Below are 15666 nucleotides of genomic sequence, written 5' to 3' on the forward strand. Positions count from 1 at the left end.
TGTCCATTAACCAGGACAACCTTGTTTTTCCCCCTTTTTTGCCCCAAATTCCTAAACGGTTTGAGCCATAACCCCCCAAAGCAAATCCTAACCATCCCTTTGTGGTATGGAAACTTGTAGTATAATTTCAGAGAGATCCATACACCGTTCCACAGTTATTGTCTGGAAACTAGAAAATGCTCATTTTTGGCCCCTTTTTGGCCCCTAATTCCTTAACTGTTGGTACCATAACCCCCAAAATCAATCCCAACCTTCCTTTTGTGGTATTTAACCTTATGGTCAAATTTCAAAAAGATCCATTCACTTAAACTAAAGTTAGAGTGCGAAAACCAATATGTATTCGGACGACGACGCCGGACGACGACGACGACGCCGACGACGACGACGACGACGCCAACGTCATACCAATATACGACCACAAAATTTTTTTGCGGTCGTATAATAACTTGATATACATGTATACTACTACTCATTTTAAAATAACTTGCTAAAATCAATGGTCATTTACACATTACCAAGCAAACAAGCATTTGAATATCTAAGAGTTTATACTAAATGCTATGATGGAGCTTCTTACAATCACATTACTATTTGTGGTATCTTTATTTGCAACATCTAATGCCAAGGAATTTATACTTAACTGCAGAATATTTATCCAAATAAATAAAATTTTCTAGGATTCTATTTATGTTTTAAGCATTGCAAAAATGATATATAAAAAAGAAGTCTGCCTTTTTGAAATATCTTTATAATAACAAGAACAGAGTATTCCCACTTGAGGTATATATATTAATGGCATATCATCATAGTTCTCAATTCTAGGCACTATACGCATTTCTATACGTGGTCATGGTGGTTTTGTCAATAATTTCGTTAAACTGTACAGTCTAGAAGCAATTAATTGTTATCACACAAAATACAATTTTCAGAACAAATTACATAAGTGAACCAACATCTTCTAGCTATTAGTTTAGATAGAGTTACCAATACGGATACCATGGTAGGTTGCGGTTGTCTTAAATACTCATGAAGATATTTCTAAATAGAATGTTATTTTCAGTCCTGTTATTTATACAATCTACATTTATAATTGTAATTTCAGACTTTTTCGACAGAAAGAAAAATTAATCATATTAGAATTGAAAATTGTCTTGTTGTCAGATGGAAGGATTTCAAATAATGTATAAATTAATACACATGGAATTGCACTTTTAACACATACTAGAATTTCCCCTTATCAAACATAATTGCATAAGTCAGTTTACTTATGTTGGGATTTGAAGTTCTTACATGGAGTTGAAATTTCTGATAAAATTTTTCCTGAACTTATAACTTGTTAATATTACAATGATTTCTAAGCCCTGAATCAAATTACCACATTATTAAAATTTTCATATTTGAGGTAAACAAAATTCTACTCCACAGTTGAGATATTTTGGCTGACAAAAGAGAAGGATTTTCTGGATCAGGGAATACTAAAATGTGTCAAATGTTTTTTTTTAGTTATAAATGCTATTAACTTGATATAGTTTTCAAGTTTCTAAACACTGAATTCATAATTGTAAGCAGTGTTTAGACAAATATTCAAAATTGAGAAGTTCATTGATATTTAATGATTAATGAATCTGAATGAAATCCAAATAATAATATTAATGAGATGTGATTATCTACAGGACAATGAACAACACTATTGCTACGAGATTCCACTGGCCTTGATTGTTAACAGCACAATATTTGTCAACCTATATTGTTTGAAAAATAATAGCAAATCAATTGAAAAATTAAGACTTTTTCATGAAGGAACTCGAATAAATTCTTAACTTTTACAAGATATTATTAAGGAATCAAATTTTTCCTGACAAATAAAAGGCCCAGGACCTTTCTATCTTCATGGTAATAAATCTTTAACTACTGTTGCAAAGTAAAAAAGTTCCAGATCCCAGGAAAACATTTTAATCGAAACCCCTGATCATAGGTGCAATCTCACAATTTCTACGCACATTTCAATGTGGTTCTAATAATTGATTAAAAAAAAAATTAGAATACAAAATTGAACAAAAGACAGAAAAAAATTGATTTCTAAATATACATGAAAGATATATTACATATGCAAATTGCCTGCAATTCACAAGCATATTGAGGAAATGATTAGTATTGACTAGAATAGTAAAGGATCCCATAGATTTAACTGTTCAAAAGAAAAGCTAACAAAATAGATAACTACCAAAATATTCTTATCAAACCTTCGATGAAATTACATAGGCATAAACTTTATATCAAAGGTAATAAAAGTATGCTTACTTATCTTGACATTTTTAAAAAAAAAAGAAAGAATGATTTATCATAGTTTTGAGTTTTTGTAGAATATACTTGTCCTGTTTCAAACGATTGTCTTTATCTTAAAATTCTTCACATTCTCATTGTGTTCTACCATTTACATCCAACAATCGCTCAGATCTAGACTTCCAACTTGACAATGGCTACATAAGATAACCCTTGATTCATTAATAATCTAAGGACCAGGTGCTGTTTCTATTTCTATATTCTTGAAACAACCATCAGGTAGTGAATTCATTATTTGTTCTATATTTTCTACGTCTTTCTTCAGGTCATCATATTCTCGTTTACTTTTGAGAACAAGATCTATGACTTCATTATTTGCATTCTCAAGGTCAACAAATTGTTTGTCTAAATTATTTTCTCTTAAATGCCTCTCTGCATCCTCAAGGTCTCTTTCTAAAGCATCTAATTTAGCAGTGTCCACACTATCAAGTTGATCTGAAATAAAAAAAAAATATTTAAAAAAAAATGTACAACCGCATGGTATCTTTAACTGAAGAGTTCATACCACATACAATCAAGGCTACACTGGGGTCTTCAATGAAATACATGTAAGAGTGAAAATGAATTTGAGTAGCTTTGTACAGTATTATCTTTCCTATCCAACTATTCACCTGCAGCATGAAAATTTTTTACAAAAACTTCCATTAATTATCCTGTATAAAATGTCTATTTTTATCTGTTCATTTCAATGCGTCTCTGTTTAAGTCTTGATTGTTCTATGAATATTCAACCTAATGTAAATTCTGAAATTATTGTGAGGTTTTTATTATTGCGAATAATGTGACTTGGTGAGTATCACAATAATAAGAACTCACATTTTGATATCGGATACATATATCTGTATGCATATTTTCCAGAAATCACAATATTTAATCTCGCATTGATGTCCATTCTTCAAAAAACGCAATAATAAATGGACACAATAATTTCTGAATTTACAGTATATAGTTTCATTCTATACTCGTCAAATTTTTACTTGATTTTTTTTTTTTTTATACTGGGGCCTTGGAGGCTGAGTGGTCTAAGTACTTCATCTACTAGACCACTAGCCTGTCAACACTGAGTTTGTGAGTTTAAACCTTGCACATGGCAGGTGTTCAGAGTCCAATTCTCACTGACTAGAATTCTCTGGTTTCCTTCCAATAGTTGGTGGTTCTCTCTTGGCACTATGGCTTCCTCCACCAATGAATTCTGACAGCCACAATAAAGCCAATAGTACTGAAAGTGACGTTGAACACCAAATATCAATTAGTCAATCAATTTTTTTCTGACTTTATTATAACAGTTATAGTTAGAAATGTGTGTTTTAAGAGTTTTTTTTAACATTACTTACTCAATAAATTAGAGATATTTTTAATTTCATTTAATGCTGTTGTAACTTTAGTTGATACATCTCTGGCTGTATTCTGTGCTTGACTAGCCTTTTTCAATGCCTGTTAAAACAATTAAAATATTTCAAAATTTCATAGCTTTTTGTAAAATATAAAAAACAAGCATTCTGAGAGTATTGCATGGCAATACATAGTCCCCTACCGGGTAAAAATTCATTATACTGGAACAAAATGCTAACTTGTTCTATAACTTGTCATGGTGTAAACAACTAGAGGCTCTAAAGAGCCTGTGTCGCTCACCTTGGTCTATGTGCATATTAAACGAAGGTCACAGATGGATTCATGACAAAATTGTGTTTTGGTGATGGTGATGTGTTTGTAGATCTCACTTTACTGAACATTCTTGCTCCTTACTATTATCTCTATCTATAATGAACTTGGCCCGGTAGTTACAGTGGAAAATATTTTGTAAAAATTTACAAAAATTTACAAAATTTATGAAAATTGTAAAAAATTGACTATAAAGGGCAATAACTCCTTAAGGGGTCAATTGACAATTTTGGTCATGTTGACTTATTTGTAGATCTAACTTTGCTGTACATTATTGCTGTTTACAGTTTATCTCTATCTTTAATAATATTCAAGATAATAACCAAAAGCTGCAAAATTTTCTTAAAATTACCAGTTCAGGGGCAGCAACCCAACAACAGGTTGCCTGATTGGTCTGAAAATTTCAGGGCAGATAGATCTTGACCTAATGAACAATTTTATCCCATGTCAGATTTGCTCTAAATCCTTTGGTTTCAGAGATATAAGCCAAAAACTGCATTTTACCCTATGTACTATTTTTTAGCCATGTCGGCCATCTTGGTTCGCGGGCGGGGTCATCGGACACATTTTTTAAACTAGATACCCTAATGATGATTGTGGACAAGTTTGGTTAAATTTGTCTTAGTAGTTTCAGAGGAGAAGATTTTTGTAAAAGATTACAAAAATTTACGAAAAATGGTTAAAAATTGACTATAAAGGGCAATAACTCCTTAAGGGGTCAACTGACCATTTTGGTCAAGTTGACTTATTTGTAGATCTTACTTTGCTGAACATTATTGCCGTTTACAGTTTATCTCTATCTATAATAATATTCAAGATAATAACCAAAAACGGCAAAATTTCCTTAAAATTACCAATTCAAGGGGAGCAACCCAACAACGGGTTGTCTGATTCATCTGAAAATTTCAGGGCAGATAGATCTTGACCTGATAAACTATTTTACCCCATGTCAGATTTGCTCTAAATGCTTTGGTTTCAGAGATATAAGCCAAAATCTACATTTTACCCCTATGTTCTATTTTTAGCCATGGCGGCCATCTTGGTTGGTTGGCCGGGTCACCGGACACATTTTTTAAACTAGATACCCCAATGATGATTGTGGCCAAGTTTGGTCAAATTTGGCCATGTAGTTTCAGAGGAGAAGATTTTTGTAAAAGTTTACGGACGACGGACGCAAAGTGATGAGAAAAGCTCACTTGACCTTTCAGGTCAGGTGAGCTAAAAAGTAAATATCATGTCAATATCTTCAAGCATGACTAAAAACAGTGTTGAAAACTGATTATATGAGTGAATTTTTCAAGTCCAAGGACCATAACTCTGCACAAAATTATTAGACGGAAACAAAAATTTGAACTTGATCTGTAACTTGTCATGATAAAACTATATACCAATTATCAATCAATATCTTATAAGCATGATGAAAAAACATTAGATATGATTAATAGTTCTCTAGAATTAGATATGATGTAATACAGTGAATATCTATTTTCAAATTATAATCAGATATAATTAATAGTTCCAAATATTTTTTTCTTTCATTTGTCACAAACTAATATAGATTTGTAACTTATCTATAAAATGTCAACAACTTTTATCTACACAATGTAATGTATTGAAATATATACATTAATAAAAATAGATTATCATCTAATTAAAGGATTTCTCTTCATAATTTTTTTTTTATATATATAGCATTCAGAAAATTAGTTTATACTAAATAACAAACAAACCTGTCAAAAAATTCTTCAAATAATTTAACAAAGAATGTCTTTTAAAAAATGAGTTATCTCCCTTTGTACAGAAATATGGTTTAACATAGTACTCTAACATTAGATATGGTCCAGAGTTATGGTCCATAACTCTGGACTAAATCATCAGACCAGAACAAAATTTGAACTTGATCTATAACTTGTTATGATAAAACTATATACCAAATATCAAATCAATATCTTCAAGAACGAAGAAAAAAAGTGTGGAAAGCTGATTTGCCGGACTGACGGATGGACAGACGGACAGATGGACAGATGGACGGAGTGCAAACCTATAGTCCCCTTCGACTTCGTCGGCAGGGGACTAATAAAAAATTTAATCTTATAAAATAATAAATGGGGAACGTGTCCATGGGAAAAAGATGATGCCCCCACTTGCATATCATATAAAGTTATAAAGGGACATAACTGAAGAACAGTAAAAGTGACGCTACCCAAATTTGTACTTGATCTGAGTTTTGTGGTAATATGTATTGTGTATAAGTCTCATAACATTTGGTTGAGGCTAACTTAAATTAGAGAACAGAAACGAAAAATTCAGCAATTTTTTCATTTGTATACAGGCATAACTCTAGAACGGTAAAAGTGACACCACCTAAATTCAAACTTGATCTGTATTTTGTGGTAATTAGCATTGTGTATAAGTTTCATAACATTTGGTTGAGGCAAACTAAAGATAGAGAACAGAAACGAAAAATTCAGCAGTTTTTATGTTTATAAAGGGGCATAACTGAAGAATTGTAAAAGTGATGCCACCCAATTTTGAACTTGATCTGTATTATATGGTAATAAGCATTGTGTATAAGTTTCATAACATTTGGTTTCGGCAAACTAAAGTAAGAGAACGGAAACCAACTTTGGGACGTACAGACGTACGGACATACAGACGGACAAGGGTAAAACTTAATGCCCCCTCTGCTACGGTGGGGGCATAAAAAAAATCACAAATCATTTTCTTTTCCTGATAACTTTTTGCATGCAAATGGCTATTTGGTTTTCTGCAACAATCGATCCAAAATTTTGTTAAACATAGTACATCAACCCAGATTTGTCAGCCTATGTTGATAAATTATCACCAAGAAAGCTACATTGGCTGATTTGTATTAATCTATACATTGTCTATTTTTTTCATTAAAATCATATATCAATTATCTATACTATATACCACTTCGGTGGTCTATTGCTTGCCTTGAGTGCAGGAGTTGGTGGGTTACGATCCATGGCCAGGTCAAACCAAAGACATTAAAATTGGTATTTGCTGGTTCTCCACTAAGCCAGGGTCATCAATAAGTAAAAGCAAAGACCTGTCGGCTCAGTCAGTATAATGTGTCTGAGTTAGATTTTAGTGCTTCCTGCGATTTGTTACCTTGTGACCTAGGGTAGAAGTTAAAATAAAATACTTACATCATTTGTAAGAGCTGAATCATCATCAGCCTGTTTTTCCCGTTGTGCTATGTCTTTTTCTAAATTATTCACATCTTCTGATAAGTTATCTGCCTCATCCTTCAGATAGGTAGCCTTCTCTTTTGTCTTGTCAGCTTCCTGTCTGATTCTACTTGCCTCCTGTGAACAAATATGTAACTGCCTAAACTTGTTTTATCACTACTGATTAAAGAACCTTTAGATCTCAAATGACACTGTACAGTTTTGATGAATACTTAAACATGTTAATTGTTTGTACATTAGGCATAACACAATATCACACTGGCCACTTACAAATGTGTTTTGGCTAAACAAACAAAAAATTGAACTAAGCATTGTAATTACTTCACTAGAGCATACCTAAGGATTATTAAACAATTACTATTAGTAGATTCTATCAAAAGTACTTAAAACTTTTAAACAAACAACAACCAATCATTAATAACACAAAAAGGAGGGGAATCAAATTTACCTAACAAAATTTGACTCACGGGACAAACCTGAGTCCAGTTTGCAATTGAGATGAAAGATAGTTATGAAACAATATGCATATATATATGGTCTATCACAAGTTCTTATTCTGTTACTTGATCAAAGGTTAAACCTCAGATTCACTTAAGCATGACTGATGGCAAGGCTTCATATTTACATAGTCTGTCAGCATTTGAGTAAATGGATACAATAGAAAACTTATTTTTGATTGTCTTTCAGATTAATCTAGAGGGTATAAAAATTATCTGTTTCCTCGAATAACTTACATTAGATGCATTCTGAGCTGTACTTTGTGCCTGCTGTGCAAGTTTCAGGGACATGTCGGCATCAGACTCTGCTCCACTCAGGGCATCTTGAGCTTCCGTTGTCTTTTTCTCTGCCTCTTCAATTATAGCTTCAATTTCTGGTATTCTCAGAAGAGCATTATCTGCCTTGTCTTTGTTTTCCTGAACCTGTTGATTAAATCCCAGTAAAATTCTGAGTGTTTCACTGGCTTCCTTTAATGTTTGTTCAGCACGGTTGGTGGCATCTCTTGCCATTTGTCTTGCAGCATCTGCTTCAGCTAACAGCTCGTCAACACGCTGAAAAGTGAGTACACATTAAAATATTCAAAACATACATTTTTGTATTCTTATTTCATACAAAATTAAAGCCTTTTGGTCAGCATTATAGTCAATACTGTAAATTCAGAAATTATTGCTATGTTTTAATTCATGCGAAAAATGTCACAGTTTGAAGTTCGCAATAATAAAAACCTGCATTCTTAATTTCAGAATGGATTTTCCCTTATAAAATTTTTGCAATCACATAATTAGATTTTACATTTTTACAGAAGTCAAGGATTTGCAATAATAAAAGCATGCTGAATTTCTGAATTTACAGTATTCTCTTTTGAAGAAAATCAATTAACTGCATATTGAACTTTCATCTAGAATTTTTTATTAACAACAATATCCTAGTTCATAATCAGATGAGCTGCTAAATGATAACATTATTCTACTGATATGCCATAACTTACATTCTGCTGTTCATTTCCAACCTTCAACATTCCAGTAGCATCTCTAGTTTGATTAGAAACATCCTCTAAAAGTGCAGCATTGTCTCTCATTAATCTCATTGCTTCATCTTTTATTTCCTGTGCCTAAAATAAAAAAAAATTAAATACTTATTATCATATGTTGGAGTCCTGTCTATGTACAAATCTAAATTAATGAGTAAGAATAAATAGTTGAGCTGCCTAATTCACAACTCACATGACTTCTGTACTTAACACCTCTAACTTATGTCCCATTAGAAAACTTACCAGTAGTTAGAATATAACCTATTTTCTATATAGCACTTCTTTGTTTCCCAGGATAAAGCTTGCGGGTAAATAGTATTATTGAAAGCCGTTACAGTAATATTGAGTATCTTAAAACTACTCCTTTATTTTGTTTATTGTCTTAGTAACTGTGAGTAACTGTGTCTTTTTTTGTTAGGGATGTATAAATATCCTGCCATAAATAAATATAAGACATAATATACAGATGTTTTTCTGCTTTGTATCGATCCAATGAGTTAAGCCCTTTTCAACTGATTTTTATGGTTTGTCCTTATGTTGTGCTGTAACACCTCTTTACCAGGTTAGGGGAGGTTTGAGCACTCACAAAACATGTTTAACCCCGCCACATTCTTTATGTTCCTGTCCCAAGTCAGGAGCCTGTAGTTCAGTGGTTGTTGTTGGTTCATGTATGTTTTTCGTAAATTGTTTTCTTATAAATTCGACTTTGTTTTCTCAATTGAATTATTTCATATTTTTCAAGTCAGGGCCTGTTATAGCCAACTATACAGTATTGGTTTTTCTCATTGTTGAAAACTGTACGGTTGCCTATAATTGCTTACATCCACTTCTTTTAAATTTAGGTGGATAGTTGTCTCATTGGCAATCATACCACATCATCTTATTTTTATACTGTCAAATATCTCATCTTAGCATTAGCAAGTCTTTTTAATAAGAACAATGAGCAAAAAAAAGTGTGAGAACCTGTTTTAATATATGGAGTCATCTTCCCCTTACTACTACTTACTCAAGGTAATTTGATAGTTCCTAAGCCAAAAACTGAACTGTTTAAAAAATCTTTTGCTTATTCTGGATCAGTTTTATGGAACGGTCTACCATATGAAATGCGTAAAGTGCAAAACACTTTTTGTTTTAAACAAATTATAAAACGATACTTGAGGCAGTCCCAATATTCAGTCTGTTTTATATGTTCTAATGGTACATGTACACTGAACTATCATGACTATACAATTGTGAACTGACTATGTGTTTTAAAATATGTTGCATGTTTACTTTTTTTCTCTTATTATTTTTTTACTTGTATTGTATATAACTGTGTTTACCCTCTTTAAATAAAAAAAATATTATTATTATTATTATTATTATTATTATTACTACATTACAAACAGATATTGTTATGTTACTAATCTATAATAAATAGTCTTGACACAGAGATATTTCTTGTCTGTGCGATGTAATCACAACAATTGTTGCCTCTGCTGAAGCCAAAAACAGCTCACTAAAGTCTTCATTCTTAAACTAACATCACAGGTTTGACAATTATTAAATCTGGGTATATGTTCAAGATGTGCTATGTGTTAAAGCTATCAGCAACTCCCAAATTTAGTCTAACATATGACTGAAATCTAAAGATAATTACCTCTCTCTTTATCAGCATTGCATTACTTTTAAGAGCAGGAACATCAGTTCCTGGTAGCTGTATTGATGTGGCATCTGTATATAGTTTTAAAGCTTCATCATATGCATCAATTGCTCTTTGTTTAGCACTCTCAGCAAATGTTCTCGTTTGATTGTAAAGTCTATCTGCATCATTGTACCTATAACAATTTTTTATATTTGAATATAAGATTCAATAATAGGCAGAACAAGCTCAATTTGAACATGTTGTTTGGTTATCTAGTAATAGGATAGTGAAGGCAAAAGGCAACATTTAAACTTTTTCACAAAGGATAATAACAGGCTGTAGGCTGAATCCCCCATGGATTTTACAAACCTTCCATAGATTGGTAGGCGCTCAGTAACGAACCATATCATGAATTTAACCAATAGTGGACTTTCCAGCCAATTTTCGTAATAAATGTTAAATTAAACAATGCAATAAAATAACAATAATAGTAGACCTGACGCCATGATGTCCCCTACAAAATCTACTGACCCCCTACAGTTCCATAAGGGATCACCACATAAAGACGCTAAACCAATCACATCGTTATTTATTTACCTGAGGTGTGATAAAGGCTCTTAATGATGTGTTCAAAATTTAAGTCAATTAAGAGTACTTACTAATTCTGAGATCAAAAATTTTGGGTGGATAAAAGAAGCAGGACTGTTGGTTGAATATGGTATTACCAAATGATATTTTAGAATTGGAATTAATAGATAACATACTGCTGTTTTAATCTAGTAATGTCGTCACTTGTTTTGTCAGGCATTCTCAATGTTTCTTCAGCAAGACGTTTGGCCTCTCGAGATGTGTTCAGAGCATTTTTTGCCAACATTTCAATTCTCTCAGCATCCTTCCATTGCCTGTAAATTTAAAATAAATGTTGAGCTTCATGCTATAAATGTAAGATACTGTCTTTGGCTGCTCACACTGGCTCATCCTTACATCCACATCTTTGTTTTATTGAAGTCCAAATTTAAGAATATGCATGTAGATTTCTGTAAACCTCATTATAAAGGTTTTCTAATTCATGCTGGTACTTTTCATAGTATATTTTTCAAGTTTTCATTTTCCCCAATTTTGATACACTGAATTCTTGTGCAGGGGTTAATTCATGCATTAACAATAAGTTGGCACTTGACATCAATATTGTTGCATTGTACAAAGTATTTGGGCTGTGGACATTTTTATGTAATTAGTGAAATTTCCACATTTACAGTATATTGAAATTTATAAAGAAGGCAAATACACAAGTACAAAGGCTTTCTTCTTCATCCATCCTTTATTTGTTTTTAAATATGAGGTAATATGACCTATCAATTACCTATCAGCCTCTGTCTTAGCCCTAGAAGCAATCTGAGTCATCTGATCTGATTTCTGTCCAAACTTTGCCAGGGCTTCCCTAGCTCTCTGAAGAGCTGCTCTACCTTCTGTGTCAATGTAACTCTCTGCTGCTGTTAATGCTTTTTCTGCCCGATCAATGGCCTCTCTGGCTAGTCTGAGGTCTCTTTCACTATTCTGTGATGCTGTTTCTGCAGCTGTCAATTTTCCACCAATCTGATAAGCTTTAGAGTTAACTTCTTGAACAGCTTTCCTTAATGCTGCCAACTGTACCCCTAATGTTCCATTATCAGCTAAACAAATCAACAATTGCTTTCTTTATTTAAAGTATATTCAATTTCAATAAAAAAAAAATCTATAAATTTCTTAAATAAGGATTTCAATTAGTTTATCAAACCTTATAAAAATACTACAGTAAATGATGAAATCAATTTTGTTTCAACTGCAACCATAATTCTATTTTAAAGACTTGTCTTGAATATACCCTTTTCCTTACATTAAATATTCGCATCCCAAGCAATACCTTTTTTTCAAAACATGTAATTATTTAAGGGTACTGATTTATAAATTTGTTCCTACTCACTATTTTAGAGGACTTCTAACACCATTCTACTAATTCTTGTTTTTTTAATTTAAGAACAATTTGATGTCAAAATCCAAATACATAAAAGAACAAAGATCCAATGTCCCCAACGTTGCACATATGTTATCTATCCAACAGCAATAACTAAAAAAACCCTTTTTTTTTCTGCTTTTTGAAACTTTTAATAAATGTCTTCGATAAATGAAGGCTTGCGAGCAATTTCAGTTATAATTAATATTTCCAAGGGCACAACTCTTTTAAAAATAGTAGATCGGCACTGATTTTCTAAATGTACAAGACATTGCTGATATAAACATATGATGAAAGCAGTGATCTCCCCAGGCCGTTTTAGCGTCGCGGCCCCGCGATGCTATAATTTTTTACCGTGACGCTATAATAATTTCCGCGACGCTATAATTATTTTGAGGACGCTATGCTTTTCTTGTCTGCTCTATACATTGCCGCAATATCGATGTCCTAAATTTCGAACTTTCATTGAATTGCCGCTTGTGATCATAAAAATTATATCACCTTTAATTGTAATCCCTTCAAATCGGACATAAGAGGCAATTAAGATTGATTAAATAGGTGTTAATTGCCCTTTGGGTGATAACTGTTTGGATACGAATACCCCAAGCTGACACTTATGACATGACTGATAACACGTGGCCCAATTGCAAAATTTTGACATCGAGAAAATCATAAACAATTCGAAATCTACGTTTGAATCAAGGCAAATTCGTCTCCTAAGAGAAGAAAAAAACAAAACAAAAAAACGAGCGAACTTAACAGGCTGGTCGTTTGTTATTTCAAACTAACAACTTGTAAAGAAGTGTTTTCTTTCCATTCCGGTACTCGAGACACAGGCACTTGTTTCTATCCATGGGAAGCCCCACTATCAACGTAAATATACGTTGATAGTGGGGCTTCCCATGGATAGAAACAAGCGCCTGTGACTCGAGAGCGTACACAAACCATTTCGATTCTGGGCAAAATAAGTTCTATACTTCATTAGAACGTGATGAAAATTGCCTTTAGGTAATGTTTCATCTATTTATTACAGTAAAATCGTGATATATTCATCCAATTCGCTTCTCAAACATTGTTTATTTTCGTAAATTTTTCTTCGACCGCCGATATATTTGTACTAATTACGGATCGGAAGCGGACCAGCTATGATCAAAATCCGCATTTTTACGGTAATAACTACAGACGCAGAAATGGCACAGCTGACAGAATAATAATGATCCCAAAAGGGAAAGCTTCTCATTCCACATGAATTTACAGACTATTTGTTAGATCTCCTTGCAAAATGTATTTATTTCTATGTAAACGCATTGTTTCAATTAATTTACTGATAAAGTAGTTTAACAATGTTAAAAACATATATCTGTTTGAAACAACTGGGACTGATACATTGAGTCCCAGGAAATAATGAATTTCATAAACATGATAAACAGAATAGTTTTTAATTGAAATGGTATTACTATATGATACTTTCTTTTCCTTTTTGATATAAAAGAAGTTCTCTTTTGTACTAGATTTTTAGTTGGTAGTTTCTATCAAGAAAAATATAATTCTGTAACTATAAATGAATATTAAAGAAATAAACTAAAAGAACAGTTATACTTTAATTGTATTCTCAGTTATGAATTGAAAAAAATCAACATAACTTAAAAGAAAGAGAGCATCGCCGCGACGCAACAAATGACATTGAAATATAAATACAATTTTTTTTTTACGCCAAATGTGATGCTATCCAAAATTCCTGGGGAGAACACTGATGAAAGTTTCATAAAAATCTGGCATGAAATGTACACAAGAGCACAATACATGCAATTTTTCATATAATTAATATTTCCAAGGGGCATAATTTTTTCATAAATATTGATAAGCACTGATTTTAAAACTTCTCTGAGACATTGCTGATATAATCCTAAAGATATAAGTTTAATAATTATCTGGCAAAAAAGTGAGAGCGCTAACAAGACCAGACGGACAGACAGACTGATGGATGCTTGGTATTTCTATGTCCCCAGCAACATGCTGCACACGAGACAAAAAATATAGGTATGTAAATTCAGAAATTGTTGTGAGTTTTTGTTAATGTGCATAATGCGACTGAGTGAGTATCACAATAATCAGAACTTGCATTCTGATAGCTGATACATGTATCAGCAGAAAGCTTTTCCTGAAATTGCAATAAGCAATCTCTTCTTTTTGTTCAGACTTAAACAAGTGAAACTGTGAGCTTCACTGGCTCACTGATGATACCCCCGCCCAAATACTTGACGGTAAACAGGAAGTTGTTGAGTGATGAATCTGAAAAAGCATCACATGGTATAGCTGACTTATATAAACCCTGAAACCAAATTTCAGAAATCCTTGTATTGTAGTTCGTGAGAAAAATGTAACGAAAATTTTCAACTTGGCTATCATGTGTAAAATGATACAAGTGTTAGGTAAACAGGAAGTTGTTGAGTGATGAATCTGAAAACGCATCACACGGTGTAGGTGACTTATATAAATCCTGAAACCAAATTTCAGAAATCCTTGTATTGTAGTTCCTGAGAAAAATGTGTGATGAAAATTTTCAACTTGGCTATCCTGTGTAAAATGATGCAAGTGTTCGGTAAACAGGAAGTTGTTGAGTGATGAATCTGAAAACGCATCAAATGGTAAAGCTGACTTATATAAACCCTGAAACCAAATTTCAGAAATCCTTGTAATGAAGTTCCTGAGAAAGATGCGACGAAAAAATATTCATAGGACGGACGGACGGACTAACGGACGGATGGATGGATGGACAGACAGAGGTAAAACAGTAAACCCCCACTTTTTTAAAGCAGAGGTATATAAATCACAATAATAAATACATGCAATAATTCTGAATTTTATATATCAATCTAATACATACTGACTGCTCCTCTAGCTTCGTCAAGTAACATAACAACAGAAGAGTTCACTTCATTCATATAAAGTAAGAACTGTGTGTCATTGAAAGCACTGGGATTGTTGCCTATATTGATGATAAGATTGCGAAGATCGTCCAACTTCATACGATGATTGTTAACACGTTCTTGGACAAGGCTATAACATGGCGCACAATCTGAAATATAGAAAAGAGCATAAACAATATTTGATATGATACTGATTGAGTAAATTGACTGTAAACAGCAATCAAAGTGCTTGAGAGCACTGAAGGGTAAAAATTGCATTCATTGTACAGTGGGAACTAAAAAGTAAACATTTTTAAGCTTTGGAAAACAAGGCTATGAATTGGAGATAATTACAATTCCAGACAAAGATAACTCCAATTTTAAATATTACTT

At 32.6% G+C, this 15666-nt stretch overlaps 1 protein-coding gene across 1 annotated transcript in view; it reads right to left on the minus strand.

The window, feature by feature from the left end:
- Positions 1–392: 392 nt before the first annotated feature.
- The window catches only part of LOC127730186 (laminin subunit gamma-1-like), a 46598-nt gene continuing 31324 nt past the window's right edge, over positions 393–15666 (minus strand). Inside the window, exons 18-26 of the mRNA XM_052238460.1 lie at positions 15252–15443; positions 11735–12044; positions 11136–11273; positions 10387–10564; positions 8706–8828; positions 7954–8268; positions 7178–7336; positions 3677–3776; positions 393–2778 (exon numbers count right to left, since the gene is read on the minus strand). Of these exons, the coding sequence (XP_052094420.1) occupies positions 2513–2778; positions 3677–3776; positions 7178–7336; positions 7954–8268; positions 8706–8828; positions 10387–10564; positions 11136–11273; positions 11735–12044; positions 15252–15443 (1781 nt within the window). The 3' untranslated portion in view covers positions 393–2512. The remainder of the gene's footprint in view (positions 2779–3676; positions 3777–7177; positions 7337–7953; positions 8269–8705; positions 8829–10386; positions 10565–11135; positions 11274–11734; positions 12045–15251; positions 15444–15666) is intronic.

The sequence above is a fragment of the Mytilus californianus genome, unplaced genomic scaffold (assembly GCF_021869535.1).
Source record: "Mytilus californianus isolate M0D057914Y unplaced genomic scaffold, xbMytCali1.0.p SCAF_2, whole genome shotgun sequence".
Lineage (NCBI taxonomy): Eukaryota > Metazoa > Mollusca > Bivalvia > Mytilida > Mytilidae > Mytilus > Mytilus californianus.